Here is a 14662-nt window from a genome sequence, read left to right on the forward strand (position 1 = left end):
TTTAAAATTACAAAGCAAGAGTGCATACATTGGATATCTTTAAAAGTTGTGGCTGGTCTTTCTTAAGTGAAGCAGAGGGTAAACTCTTGCTTGTTTTTGTCAAAAGTGCAGTACTAGACACATTGAAACAAGGCTGGAAAATGTGTGTTGGCCTGCAAATACCATTGCCTATGATGGCTACAGGCAATAGGAATAGCAGTTCAGTAACAACTACAGGGCCAAACAACTATCCTCCCTGGACTAAAGTCTAACTAGCCCAGGAATATGCTAACTCAAAAGTGTTGCCTAGAAACTCTAGTAATCTATCTTCTCCTTTCTCCCCCTCTGTCAACCCTGTCAAGAACTCTGCTCTCAGATGAACTTGGCTTCATTAAGATCCTGGAAGTTGTAAGATTATGCAAAGACTAGAAGCATCCCATTAGAGACATCACATCCTCTATGTTTCTTTACTATGTATCCTGCTTAAAAAGTAGATTAGCCCACACTATTGTTACTCATACGTAGAGGTTACTATAAATGTTTCGGAGGAAATGAGATTTGATTAGACATGAAGAATTCTGGGGACAAATACTCTGGGCTTCTTAGAATATCAATGTAAAATGCCAAACTCAAAAGCCAAGATGAAAAGTGACTTGCCACATATCCACAGAAGTTACAAGATGAGCATGCTGACACATGCATGAAATCACACACAGATGTACAGTCACAGGACAATACAAATACCGTAGCTCAGTTATGGATGTATATGGCTCCCTGGTTTCTTACAGGTGGCTTTTGCTGCATTACCTGGGAAGGGGTCTCGGGTGAGTCCCAGCTGACTGATGATGTAGCGAGGGATGTCTGTTTTCACTAGATGCCCTTCTTTGGCATGATCTTCAGCAGCTTCCAACAGGTGGTAAAACTCCTCAGGATTAAACTCCTGGAGGGCAACAACACAGGATAGAATTAGGGCTAAAGGTTGCCCCAGAAACAGTTTTGACTTAAAATTCTTTCTTTCCAATAACCAGAGGCTGACAGTGATGGACTGTTTCTCTCTTCTTCAGGGAGACCCCCAAAGAAAAGTGGTACAGCTGCACTTGCACCTGCCCTATTATTAGGCAGAGAGAGGTGGTTGTGGTGGGTGGAAGATGTTGAGTGGTGTGGAGACAGCCCCAGCTCTCCTTGGGCAGAGAGGGAGAGAGAGAGATGTAAGGAAAGAGAGATGTGAGAAAAGGGAGGCTGTATCAGGGTCATCCACAAAGTTGTTCCTTTGTACTGAGATCTGAACATGGGTTGCCATAAAACTAGCCAAAGACATTTTGCTGTCTGCATCAAAGGACAAGATGGCTCCCTCATTCCTCCTGTAGTAGTCAACTGTACTGGAAGTCGAATATTCCTTCCATGCTGGTGATGGGACACCTGTACCCCTACTCCTATTGCTTGTAGCCATCATAGGCAATGGTGATGGGTAATAGTATTTACAGGCCAACACATGTTCTTGTTCATTTCCTTGTTTTCTAGGCAACTTCTTCTGTACCCCTAAGTTAGTCTGCTACTTGCAAGTGAGGCAAGGCATGATGTCCCATCACCAACACAGAAGGAACATTCGACTTCCAGTACAGTTGACTTCTGCAGGAGGAATTGGGGGCGGGGGGCATCTTGTCTTTTGGTGCAGACAGCAAAATGTCTTTGGCTTCCTGGATAACCCTGATACAGCCTCTCTTTTCTCAGATTTCTCTCTTTCCTCACATCTCTCTCTCTCTCTCACTCACTCAGCTTAATCTGACTCACAGGGCAATTATAAGATTAAAGGATGCCCCCTGTTTATACCACCCAAATTTGTTTGGAGAAAGTGGGGAGCGGAGAGTTCTAAATCTGGTAAAAATTTTATCTACGTATATGTTTGGGAACAGAAGTCTGAAAAATTGCCTGGCTGCAGTTCACAGTGCATGGCTGGCATGACGTATATTGTCCAAAGAAGAGATGGAGAACCTTTGGGTCCTCCAGATATTTTGGACCAACTCCTAGCACTCGCAGCCAGCACAGCTAATGGGAAATGGTTATGGGAATTGTAACCCAAAACTTCTGGAGGGCCACAACTCCCCTTACCTGGTTCCAGAGGTTTGTGGTATATCAGGATGGACAAAGTGTGGTTCTAGAGATCCATGTGGCCACCAGGGATACTTAGTGGTTCCTGCCATTCTCAAAATATCCTAGGCTGCCCCTTTGTCTGGGTGAACTGCATCTTTTGGAAGCCTCCAGAAAGAACATTTCAGCTTTAAATGGGACACAACGAACATATCTAGTGTTTAACATTTTACTAAAAATCTATTTTTCCAAACCAGAAGAGGGCTTCCAGTCATTTTTAGCCATGAGTGTGTATGTGTGTTGTGACTGAGGCTCCCAGGGTCTGAAAAACGTCTCCTGGACATGTCACAGCCCCCCACCTCCACATGCTACATGACCCATAGGAGGGGGGGGCGCTTCCATATCACTGACTCTGTGGAATATTCCACTGTGATGCAGGTGTACTGATCTAGCCCAGCATTAGGGGTTTCTGTGTTTGTTTTACAAGAAATGAGCAAAAAGCACTACAACAGCAATATAGCAATAGCAAGTACATTTCTATACCACTTATCAGTGCATTTAAGCACTCCCTAAGCTGTTTACAATGTGTAAGCTAACTGTCTCCAACAAGCTGGGTACTCATTTTAGCGATCTTGGAAGGACGCTAGGCTGAGTAGAACCTGAGTCCCTGGCTGGTACTGAACTCACAACCTTGTGGTTTGCGAATGAGCGGTTGCAGTAGAGGCATTTAACCACTGCGCCACCAGGGCTCTTCACTGTGAGCTAAAAGTTCCTGGGAGTGAGGTTCTGATTTCAAATATCTGAACAGTCAGTGCATGATCTAGTGGTCCCACAGGCCTGTGAATTAGACTGTGTCTCCTTTGACTTACAACTGTGGCCACTTTGAAATCTGGAGATGATGTTTTTAATGGTTTTATTTAGGCTACAGATCAAGCTATAGGGGTCCAAGCTACTTCTGAGGTATAACACAAGTCAACCAGATTACAAAACCAGGAAATCAATCTAGAAAAGGATGAACTAAACTCCTATTTCTTTCAGTCTTTACTTACAAGCCAACATCAGATGGAGAAAACACCCACATAATCATTAAGGGAACTGAAAATTCAGCCACTTCCTTCTACACACACACACACTTTCATAGTCTGCTTTTGTTAAAAAAACAACAACATTAAAACATCTGACACTGATAGCTTAGAGAGCCAGTGTGGCCTAGTAATTTGAGTTTTGGACTAGGGCTCTGGAGGCCAGGGTTCGAGTCCCAGCTTGGCCATGTAAACCCACTGGGTGACCATGGGAAAGTCACACTCTTTCAGTCTCAGAGGGTGGCAAGCGTAAATCCCTTCTGAGCAAATCCTGCCAAGAAAACCCCATGTTAGGTTCATCTCAGGGTTGCCATAAGTCAGAAATGACTTGAAGGCACACAACAACAGCAAAGCTAAGTAGACAGACCAAATAAACCAAATTTTAAAAATACATTTTTTTAAAAAAAAAGCACATTTCCCCCACTAAACCCATTTATTTCTGTTCCACAGTGGAAGGGATGGGGAAAGGGAGGCATTATCAGATACTGGGGCATCTTTCTCGCAACCGTCTGCTGCTTTCCCTGCCACTCTCATCTTTTTAACACCAGCCATCCTTGCATTCACAGCCACAGATACCGCATTAGGCTGGCCAAGGTGATGCAAGCAAACGCAGCCTCCTCCTTGCTGAGCCAGATGGCAGCCGGCCAGGTAGAGGAAGCACTGTCTGTGATTGGCTGGTGTGTTGCCAGGGAAACCAACAGGTACCTTCAAAAAGCTAGCTGGGAACAGGTGGAGGAAAGCTGATGATCTCCAGATGGATGGCAACCGACTTACAAGGGCAGGGAGACAGAAGGCAATGCTTCATCTGGGCCAAGACGTCATGGGATTCAGCTCAGAGAAAACTGCTTTCAGGCTTGGAGCATCATCCTGGAATAGGGTTGCCAGGTGGAAAACTGGACAGGACTCCTCTACCTTTAGTGGTTGTGTAGAAGAGAGATTTTTAGGTGTTGCCTTTGAACTGACTGTATAACAAGCAAACACCGGCTGAAATTTCCTCCTCTTTGTTGTCGTGGCTGCTGTGTTTGAGACATGTATCAACAACCACCAGATTGGGAAGAAACCAGAGATTAGGAAAGGTTTTTAAAAAAGGAAAAAAAAAATACTAGGGCCTCCATGTTCAGTGGCTGTAGAGCTCAGAATAGAAGGTGATAAGAACAAGCTACAACCAAGGCGGCTGCGTTTTATGCCCAGCTTCTCAGCTTCATATAGGCATCTGGCTGCCCACTGCTGGAAAGTAGGTAGACCTTTTAATTAAGAAATGCTTAATGGGATCAGAAAAGCCAGTGGATTTTGTTGTTGTTGTGTCGTGTCATTTCTGACTTATGGCAACTCTAAGGCAAACCTATCATGGGATTTTCTTGGCAAGATTTGTTCAGCAAGGGGTTGCCATTACCTTCTGCTGAGGCTGAGAGAATGTGACTTGCCCAAGGTCACCCAGTGGGTTTCCATTGGATTTTACAGCTTGGACATGCTCCTTTTGGGATTATAATTCCCAGAAGCTTCCAGCCAACATGCTCATCATTCTGGCTAAGGAATTCTATGAACTGTAGTTCCAAAAATTGACACTTTCAAGCTTGATACCACTGCGGGCCCCACTGAAATGTGCAAGAGCTATGCCAGAACATTATAGCAGTATGAATCTGATCTCTGGCCTCCAGAGTCATCATCCCATGCTCAAACCACTATGGCATCTACAAAACTATTAAAAGTACAGGAGCCTTCTCCAGTTTTCACTCTGGCAACCCTATGCTGGAAAAGCGTGGAGCACAAACAAAGCAACTCCCTGAGCTTCTCCACATGGGAGCTAAGCTGGCAAAAGGAATGCAGGGTTGGGACCTAAATGTTTTGAGGCAGTGACTCTTCTGGAGTATTTCTCTCCAAGGTTGTGTTTGCTATAAAGTAACATCAGCATGCACAGCACGTCTCAAATTACAAGATGGCAGATGCTCTTAAATATCACCGTTTTGAAATTGTGCCTACCGGGCCAAAAGAGACAAACAATTTGGGGAAATCATTTGGGAATGACTACTGGATCTTCAACAAAGACAAATGTCCCACTGGATCTAGTTTCTGAGTTGAAGCAGGCATACCATGAATTTTAAGGACCTTTCAGGATTTTCCCTTCTTTTTTAGATAACACATTTCATTTTCATTGTTTGTGCAAATTCCACACTGTGCTTCTGCTAAAACAGTACTACTTCTTGTGAGCATTCAAAATACAATGTTTTATATCTATGAAAATTCCTACTAAATAAAAATTACTGTTACTGTTATGTTTACTGCTTGACACATGGATGCATGAGTGTTGTGGACTCCACCTAGCTATTGTTTCCTGTTGTAATATCCAGTGCCATAGTTCCCGACTCACATTCCCTACCACTTTCTTACTGTTTCAAATGTATACCCACAGTGTGGCTCCTTGCTATTCTATTTGTATGACTTGCTTTGCACAGCTTGCTGAAGTATGCGACCTACAACATGCTGGGGTCCTCTGTATGTTTTGAACTATACCAACTCTCATAAACCCTAGCCAATACGGTCAATTGTCAGGGATTATGGGGAGTTGTAGGCCAAAATATCTAGAGGGTACCAGTTTGCCTACCACTGAAAAAGAAGAGGGGAATGGAGAACAACAGATGAGTAATCTCTCCCTTACCACCTCCTACAGTAACACTGCCGCTGTCCTGTCCATCAATTAATATGTTGATGGACTACCATTTGCAGGATAATTTTACAGAAACATTAAAAAGTGTTTATGGCACGTTTGTTGTGATTCTGTGAAAAAACATCTAGAAGCAACAGGGTCAAACACTTCTGAGTCAATCTGTCAATTCTTACATTTATGCACATTCACACATGCACACACCCACGCTCAACCATCCCCCAGGGCCTCACCAGGCATTCCAGTAGGCGTGCTGGACGCGAGATGATAATAAGCAGCTTCTTTACTAGTTGAGTCACAAAAGTCACCTCCTCACTCTCTGAACGTTCGTAGGCCTACAAGCAAAATGAAGAGGTGGCTCATGAGAGAAGGAGTTAGCCTGAGATCCCCTCCACTGGAAAACCCCCATAGACTCAAGAAACATCCACCCCTTTGCATGGTCTCATTAATACCTTACTATCATACACTCAGCCTCCCATGGCTCACTTGTCTATTGTGGATGCTTCCTTCTCAACTGTTCATCACCTAGTCTCACCCAGCCCCCTCCCAAGCTAACTTAGGTTCTGCACACAGTTTGAACAATAGTGCCTCTATCTTTCTCCATTTGCTCCCCCACTTTCAGCTTTGTCTCTACACCTCTTCTAAACCCCATTTATTGACTGAGGTGCTCACATCTTTTAGCAGCTTCTCCATGTTTTCCTGCAACTCATAGAAGTAGACAGTGGTGATGAGACCTTCTTGGGACTTGGTTAAACAGTCTCGGGCCAACTCAATGACCTGGTGGTGGATGAAACTCAGTGCCCCATCAGCCAAAGGTAATACACTGTCTGGTTCATAGCTTTTAATGAAATCTTTCAGCTTCTCTTCCATTTGCGCCGTGGCCTGTGGGGTAAGAAGCAGAGGGTTTTTCATCAGAGAAAATAAACGCAGATTAGGTCCTAACTCATGCTCCTTTCCTATGCCTGCAAAACAATATACTGCATTCTCTGTCAGTTAAGTTCTGGGTCATGAGGATCCTTCCTTTGTCATCTTCCTATTTAAGCAAATTGTTTGGGAAATCACACCTGACCATAGTAAGACATGAATATCTGTTTGTCTATCCATCTGTTTACTCTTTCACCCCTTCTCTATATATGCATTTTGCACATTCCACTCTCCAAGGCTTTCTTTCTTTTTTTCCTTCCTTCCTTCCTTCCTTCCTTCCTTCCTTCCTTCAGTACTACAAGGAATAAAATCTTTCTGTTCTCCATCATATCTACTTATAGAACATGGAACAATGGATGCAAGCTACAGGAAAAGAGATTTCACCTCAACATTAGGAGGAACTTCCTGACAGTAAGGACTGTTTGACAGTGGAACACTTTTCCATGGAGTGGAGTCTCCTTCATTGGAGGTCTTTAAACAGAGGCTGGATGGCCATCTGTCAGGGGTGTTTTGATTATGAGTTCCTGCATGGCAAAAGGGGGGGGGGTTGGACTGGATGGCCCTTGTGGTCTCTTCCAACTCTATGATTGTATGATATAAATAACAAAGAGCACATCCTATTTTTGTATCAAAGAATCTATTCAGTTTTGACTCTGGGTCCAGTTTTGATTCTCTGACCCACACTTTCACTCATTTTGTTCATCATGTTTGCATAGAATATTAAAATAGTCATGAGAACGAGTGAGACAATGCAAAGTTGTGAGATACTACTTGGGCAAGAGAATTCCAATTTCAAAGCAGGCTTCCTCATGTTGGCACTTTCCAACATGCTGGACTTCCACCATCCCAATGGCTATCGATCATGCTATGTAGTCCTACACATCTGGAAGACACCAATTTGGGGCTGATTGTTTTAAATTGTGTTAGTGTAAAATGCTTCTCTCTCTCTCTCTTGCCAACAATGGTGGTTGAGCGAAACAGATCCATTTGCCTCTAGTAGCGTGCTTAGCTGTTTTTCAGGCATCTAAATAAAGTGGCTCCCAGAGGATCATCTTTGATACAAGTGAAATTTTTAGGCTCCATCTCCTCTCTCAGTCCTTACCTTGGGGAATCGTTCCTTGTAAACATGGTTCATCATTACTATCTCATTGTCATAGGAAGAGGGAGACCGGCCTGGGCTGCAAAAGAAAAGGAACAAATCAGCTGCTGATGAACTCTTCTGTACGATTTGCATCATCCTAAATTCTATTTGGAGGTTCCACACCATCATTATGGCTATTTAATGTCTTTTATTGTATCATTTTAAGAGACACTTTTAATTTTATAACTTTGTTTGTTTTTAGATTACCTTTCCAGAAGGCATCAATTTTACATTGTACAGGCAAACACGACTGTGGGGAAAGTCAAGGACAGACAGTGAGCAGCAGGCTGGGATAATAGAAAGCCTTCTTGTAGTTGAGGAACAGGGTGGAAACAAGTATTTTCATATTGCTTCCTATAGGATTACCTGCACCTTTAATCTATGTTAAACTCTGAGGACAAAACACTCACTAGCCTCATTATGGAAGATTAGCCATAAACGATTAAAGATGCATAAGGGAGCCTTATGATGACACGGGTAATTCTGGAAAATGTACATTAACAATTAGCCCTTTGTTTCAAAAGAGGGAAGACACTAATGCAAACTTTGGAGAACTTTCAGTTCCACCACTGTCACAGGCCCATCTTCTGAGGACAAGGAAGAAGACCTTGTCAGTGGCTGCTTCCAGACAGTGCAAGATGCTGCCTTGGAGAGTAGTGGAGTCTCCTTCTTTGGAGGTTTTTAAACAGAGGCTGGATGGCCATCTATCAGGAATGCTTTGATTGTTTTTCCTGCATGGCAGAAGTGGGCTGGACTAGATCAGGGTAACCAAATGTCATAACTGCAAAGGAGGTCAAGGCACCGCAAAATGTAGGGCATTCAAGCAAAATTTAGGACAGTACCAAATAAAAGCTAAAAACACACATATAAATATAAATTCATGCTTCTCAGTCATGCTCAAAATAGAGGACAGTTTGCAATTCCTCCTGGGCAGACATGTCCTGGAAAAGGAGGACATCTGGTGACCCTGGACTGGATGGTCTATTCCTAATTTTCCTCCTCCATGTTTTTTGCATTTTGGCCAGCTAAATTTTGAAAAAGGCAGGTGAGGTCTTTTTCTTTTCTGTTCTTCTTGTTAGATGACTCTTATAACTCTATGATTCTGACTCTCTTCCAAAGAAGGCCAGGATGCCCCACTCTTTTCTTCCCCTGGTAGGAAAAGACCTTTTTATTTAAACAGGCTGGTTGTGGGGAGTTCTTCTTATGGTGTGTGTGCTGTATTCTTATTTTTATGGATTTGTTTTTAAATTATTTTATATTTTTTAAAATTAAAGTTAATTAATATGATTGCTTGTTTAATTGTATTTAACTTTTTTATCATCAGTTTTAAAACGCGAACTTGTTTTAACTCTGTTGTAAATTGCGTTGGGTCCCAATTTGGGTGAAAGCAGGATAATTAACTACAGTAATTCTAAATCTGGTCTCTTTAACATTTTTCTTTGGAATCATATTTATGCTGAGAACATATCTAAGAGAAATTAGTAGCATTATCCTGTTCATAGCTTGGGTCCTGCACTGGGAAAACAGTGGGATTCAAATGAATGAATACTGACTCAGAAATAAACCCCAAAGGGACTTACACCAAGTTAAATGTGTACAGCTCTGGTAGGCAACACTTCAAAGATGAAACCAGGGAAGCATGTGGCCAAGCAACATCAAATTATGATCAAGATGGCAAAATTATTAATGAGGATGAACACACAGCCTAGGAGATGCTGCAATAGTTTGTTTTTGTCTGAACTTACTTGGAAGGGAAAATTCTGCCCCCTCCTCTCCTCTCCTTGCTACTGAGCTAATGGAGTGCAAACTATTTTTGCACATTTCATTTACAGTAGTTTGCAGCAAGAGAAGTGAGATAAGGAAAGGGAGAGGAAGAAGGCATTGTAATAGCAGCTGAAAAAGTGGGACAACAGAGGATTAACAGGAACTGCCCCTAGCAAATCAGAACAATTGGAGGGTATGAAAATGAGGTGGATGATTGTCAATTTTCTGCTGCAGGACTGAAAGCTTCACAGACTGCCAAAAATCCACAGTGGGTTGCCACTCTTGGGGTCTTCTAGAGGAGGCAATCACCCTTTTTTGAGGGAGTCTGGAGAATTTGAGACCTGCAAAAACAAATTTAGGCGAAAGCATGTGGCCCCACAGCCCCACTCCAGAAGGCCAATTGTATGATTAGGAAATAGCCTCTGAACTAAAAAAAAAAGCATACTTTCTATGTTCTGATCATTTCTTTATGAAACACCATACCTAAATGCCTTGCTGAATCAGTCCAGAGTTATTCTAATCCAGCATTCAATTGTTGTATGGATAGTTTACAAGTACAGATCATTGCACTATCAAGTTTTCAAAGTTACTTCTCGGTTTTATGGTAGCTTAGGAGCCACCCATGCATCCAAACCCTGCCTACAGAAAGCATGAGACTGGGTGAAACCATCATGGGTCATCAATAACTTCACTGATGGCATCTCATTCATATTATCAAGGCTGAACCATATACATATCACAAAAGGGTATTGTTCTTTAGGGGTTCCCTTGGCTGCTCCACCCTTACCTGAGGCTCCGGGACCGGGGCCGGACTGCGGGGGACCGCCGCCCCCCATCATCATCAGTGATGCTCTCAGTGCTGCCAAAATGCTTGGAAAGGAAATGCAGCTCATCCACAGTGGGCTGATAAGGCAGCTGGTGCAGGCGCTCTTGAGAGGAGCAAGATGACTGTAAGAAAGAGAAAAGGTAGAATGGGCCCCGGGGCCCTTAGCAGATGCTGAGATACAGCAGACTAAGGAGTGGAACACAGCCACCATCTATTCACACACATCTTCCCCAATCTCATATAGATGGACATCCAACTCTGGGATATGACCTACCTACCTACATACCTGTGTGTGTGATGCATGGCCTTCCAAAACACACACCCACATATCACATAAAGCAAAGCATACTAAAACTGCAAATGAAATATGATGGTTTGTGAAAGACAACTACCCCACACCCATATGGCTGAATCAAGATTCTTGGTCCACCCAGTTGAGTTCTGTCTGCAGTGACTGGCAGCAGCTCACCATGTCAAACAGGAGGGACTGATGGATTTTTTGCCACAAGAGCAGTGAATTCACTCTCGGTTTTAAGGCCATCCCCTCCATAGCTGCTCTGAGTTTTACTTTCATCATGAACAGGTTCCAGGCAGGCTGACCAGATGTCCTCTTTTTCCAGGACATGTTCAACATTGCAACTTTCTCTCCAGGAAGAATGTCAAAAATCCTCCATTTTCAGCATGAGTAAGAACCATCAATTTATATCTCTGGGTTTTTTTTTCCGAAACAGACATGGCCAAATATAAAGCTGCTACAAGGTCATATTTGGAGGTATTCTGTTTAAATGACACAACAATCTTAAGAAGACAGAAGCGTTGTCAAAGCATGGCTTTGGTGCAGTTTCAAGGCCTTTTCTTATGAAACTTGCATAATTTTAAAGCACTAATATTCTATACTAAAGTTTGACCTGAGAGTTTATTTTGGCCTTCTGATCAGGCCTCTATAACAGTGGTCCACGGGTTAGAAATTATGTCCGCCGCCGCTTCGTACCCGAAAAGCCTTAGCAAGACGAAAAACCCATAGGAAGGGGAAAAGCCGCGATTTCGTGTGAAATAGCGCCGAAAAGCACCAAAAATTTTCTTCGTAACCCGAAATAACCTTCGTAACCCGGAACAGTTATTTCCTATGGGATTTTTTCGTATCCCGGAAATTTCGTAACGTGGGTATTTCGTATCCCGGGGTACCACTGTAGTATGTTGAGCTTTTATTTTGCCATGCCCTACATTTTTCTTGAATTCCCTACATTCTACAGTGCCTTGTCCTCCTTTGCGGTTTGGACGTCTGGTCACCCTGGTTCCAGCTCCTGTACAACATGGAGCAGTTGTGGGAGGAAAAGTCATAAAACTGATAGTAGTTTTGCTGCTTCAACAGCAACAGATCCATGAGGATTTCACACTGGAGTCTTTTCCCAGCTTTGCCTGGAAACAAGAGCAACCGGGTATCTTCTGCCAGGACTTTCACATTATGTGAAACTAAGATGTCTCCATGTCATTGAATAAAATGAATCCCATACATAGCTCTCAGTTTCCTACAGGAGTACATAGGACACTATCTCTCTATATAATTCATAGTTGCAGTGGCATGGCTGCTTTTGAGTCTCTCTCAGACCAGATGAGACCATCCTTTGAACCAATATTCAATAAACAGCTCCCATAAAATCCAATCAATATTTGCCTCTCCATTCCAAGACTTCCTTCAGGGCATCACGTTCTTACCGATACAGTGGAGCTGGGCGTGTTGGTTCCATATCCAGATGAGGGCAGAGAAGCCAGAGACCAACGCCGTCCATCTGCCCTGAAATTATAGAAAGGAATATAAACTTCAATAGGGTCAAGGATTTAGAAAGGAAAGGCAGAATCAGTTCCAACAAAACAAACAAACAACCACAACCACAGATGATGATGATGATGATGATTTCTTGTCTTATTGTTTTATTGTCTGGTCCATCTAGTAACAGAGCATGAGGGAAATAACTACAGTACTGATTTAGACTTTCAGTGAGTGAAGGTGTATGCAAGATCTATCACTTTGAATGCCAAACTGAACTGATTCTGCCATACTGCAGAACTAATGCAGTTTGACATCACTTTAACTGTCATGACTCCTTCCTATGGAATCCTGAGACTTGTAGCTTGTAGTCGCACCAGCATTCTCAGACAGAGAAGGCTGAACGTCTCACAAAACTACAAATTCCAGAACCCCACAACACTGAGCCATCGCAGTTAAAGCAATGTCTAACAGTATCAATTCTGCTGTGCAGATGCAGCCTAGGTCTCCTAACACATTATTCCCTCAGACATCTTAGCCCATTTAGGAGTCTCCTATGAACAAAAAATCTCAGCTAAGATAAAGGCTAGCTCTACCACTAGCTAGAATAAGGTGATGGCCTCAGGTGGCAGATACCAGAAGGGCAGGAAGGATTTTGAGGATAGAGTTGTTTGGACTACACAGTCAGCCCTGATCTTCCGCAGTTGGCCCAATGTTCTCAAGTGTGGTGGTAGACACTTTCTTGCCACCAATGTCAAAATATTTTCTGTGCATGGGGTGTGTGTGTGTTTGTGTGTGTGTGTGTGTGTGTGTGTGTATGTAGGATGGGCTTTTAGAGATGCATTCAATAGCTTTCATTTTATTTCATGGAAGCAGTACAACCTTTTCTTAGGATACCTAGTGTTTAATGTAACAAGAAAAAAGGGTTTAGAACTGTAAAGCTCCACTTAAGCAATGGAATTTGTACAGGCATCCCTGGACCTTTTCACACTATGAAACAAACCACAGTGTTATGATTCCATATTAACAGGCATGGCAGCATCCTATGGAACCCTGGGATATGTAGTTTGATCAGAGGCACCAGAGTAGTGAAAAGTAGTGAAAATCCCCACAATGCCAGCTCAAAAATATGCTTTTGGTACTTCTTTACCGTTTGGCTAAGTGTAGTAAAGTGTAGTAAGTGTGCTTTTGGTGAACATATGATTATGACCACTTTATCACAAACACAGATCAGGAACAAGGGACTGGCCATGAACACAATGATAGTTTGGACTAGCTATTTCACAGACAGCTATAAACACACTGACAAGTGTTGCTAGGTGTTTCAATCAATCCTCTGGATTCAGTGACAATTGATTTGTCTTGTCTTGAATAATTCATTAATTCTTTATGTTCTAAGTGTTGGCCCACTACAATTTGGCCAGGCTGGGTGTCTGGAGCCATCCCAGAAAAGACACAGATCACCAACACACACTGAAGCAAGCCATCCTTTTGCTGAAGCCAAACAGATTTGAGTCTGTTGGAAATTGCCCAGGAACTAGAATTTCTTGCCCATTTCTTGAATCATTTTACACAGAGAGCTGGGACATAACACTACATTATACAGCCTAGTCATCTCAAGGACCACTGTGGCTTTTTCCTGGTGCATCAAACAGGCAAACCACCCAAAAGGAGATGCTTTTGATGAGTTGCTACCAACACCTCGGAGACGTCCATTTTGAAACCATTTTGAAATTTGCAAATACTTCCAGTGAGTAGGGAATGGCTGCTTCACAAGCCTGCCGGTCTCCACAGACCAGCCATACTCAATCCTGTTAGTTCAACTTTATTATTTTATTACTTATTTACCGGTATTTGTTTAATTTATAACCTGCCTTTCTCCCAATAAGCAATCCCAGGCAGCTTACAATTTCGATTAAATTGTCATAGCTTGAAGCTAGGCAAGGAAATTTAGACTGTGGTATTGTGGAGCCTGAAACAGTGTCTCCCAGGAACTGTAGGATGTTTTGGATCTCCTCCAAGGGTGGGGAGAGATGGAAAGAAGTCTACCCTCAGCCAGACCCAACTGTGAAAGTCTCCTCTTTGGGGCTGTAGAAAGGTCTGCAATTGGTGATTTTCCAGTTAGAGAACACAGAAAGGAGATTTGAAGGGGGCATTTCAACAGAGCGAAGACATTTTTAGAAAATAATACTGTGTATACTCAACTATAAGTCGAGAAATTTATGCCCCAAAATGGACTCCAAAATCAGGGATTGACTTATGGAAGGGTCAATAGGTTATTACTGCTGATAAAGTTAATTTAAAAAGTGCCCACCTTCCTTTGTAAGTAAACAGCTCCCCATTTGAGTCCCGGTACCGGCAGCCTCTCTTCTCTCTGCGAGTGTGTGTGTGTGTGCGTGTGTGTGTGAGAGAGAGAGAGAGAGAGAGA

At 42.8% G+C, this 14662-nt stretch overlaps 1 protein-coding gene across 3 annotated transcripts in view; it reads right to left on the bottom strand.

Annotated features, from left to right (window-relative positions):
• The window catches only part of MAST1 (microtubule associated serine/threonine kinase 1), a 120590-nt gene that overhangs the window by 40582 nt on the left and 65346 nt on the right, over positions 1-14662 (bottom strand). For all 3 annotated transcript variants that reach the window (XM_042451373.1, XM_042451372.1, XM_042451374.1), the window contains 6 exons: positions 12183-12261; positions 10428-10588; positions 7838-7913; positions 6484-6693; positions 6045-6146; positions 787-919 (listed from right to left, as the gene is read on the bottom strand). In XM_042451373.1, coding sequence (XP_042307307.1) covers positions 787-919; positions 6045-6146; positions 6484-6693; positions 7838-7913; positions 10428-10588; positions 12183-12261 — 761 coding nt within the window. The remainder of the gene's footprint in view (positions 1-786; positions 920-6044; positions 6147-6483; positions 6694-7837; positions 7914-10427; positions 10589-12182; positions 12262-14662) is intronic.

The sequence above is a fragment of the Sceloporus undulatus genome, chromosome 2 (assembly GCF_019175285.1).
Source record: "Sceloporus undulatus isolate JIND9_A2432 ecotype Alabama chromosome 2, SceUnd_v1.1, whole genome shotgun sequence".
Lineage (NCBI taxonomy): Eukaryota > Metazoa > Chordata > Lepidosauria > Squamata > Phrynosomatidae > Sceloporus > Sceloporus undulatus.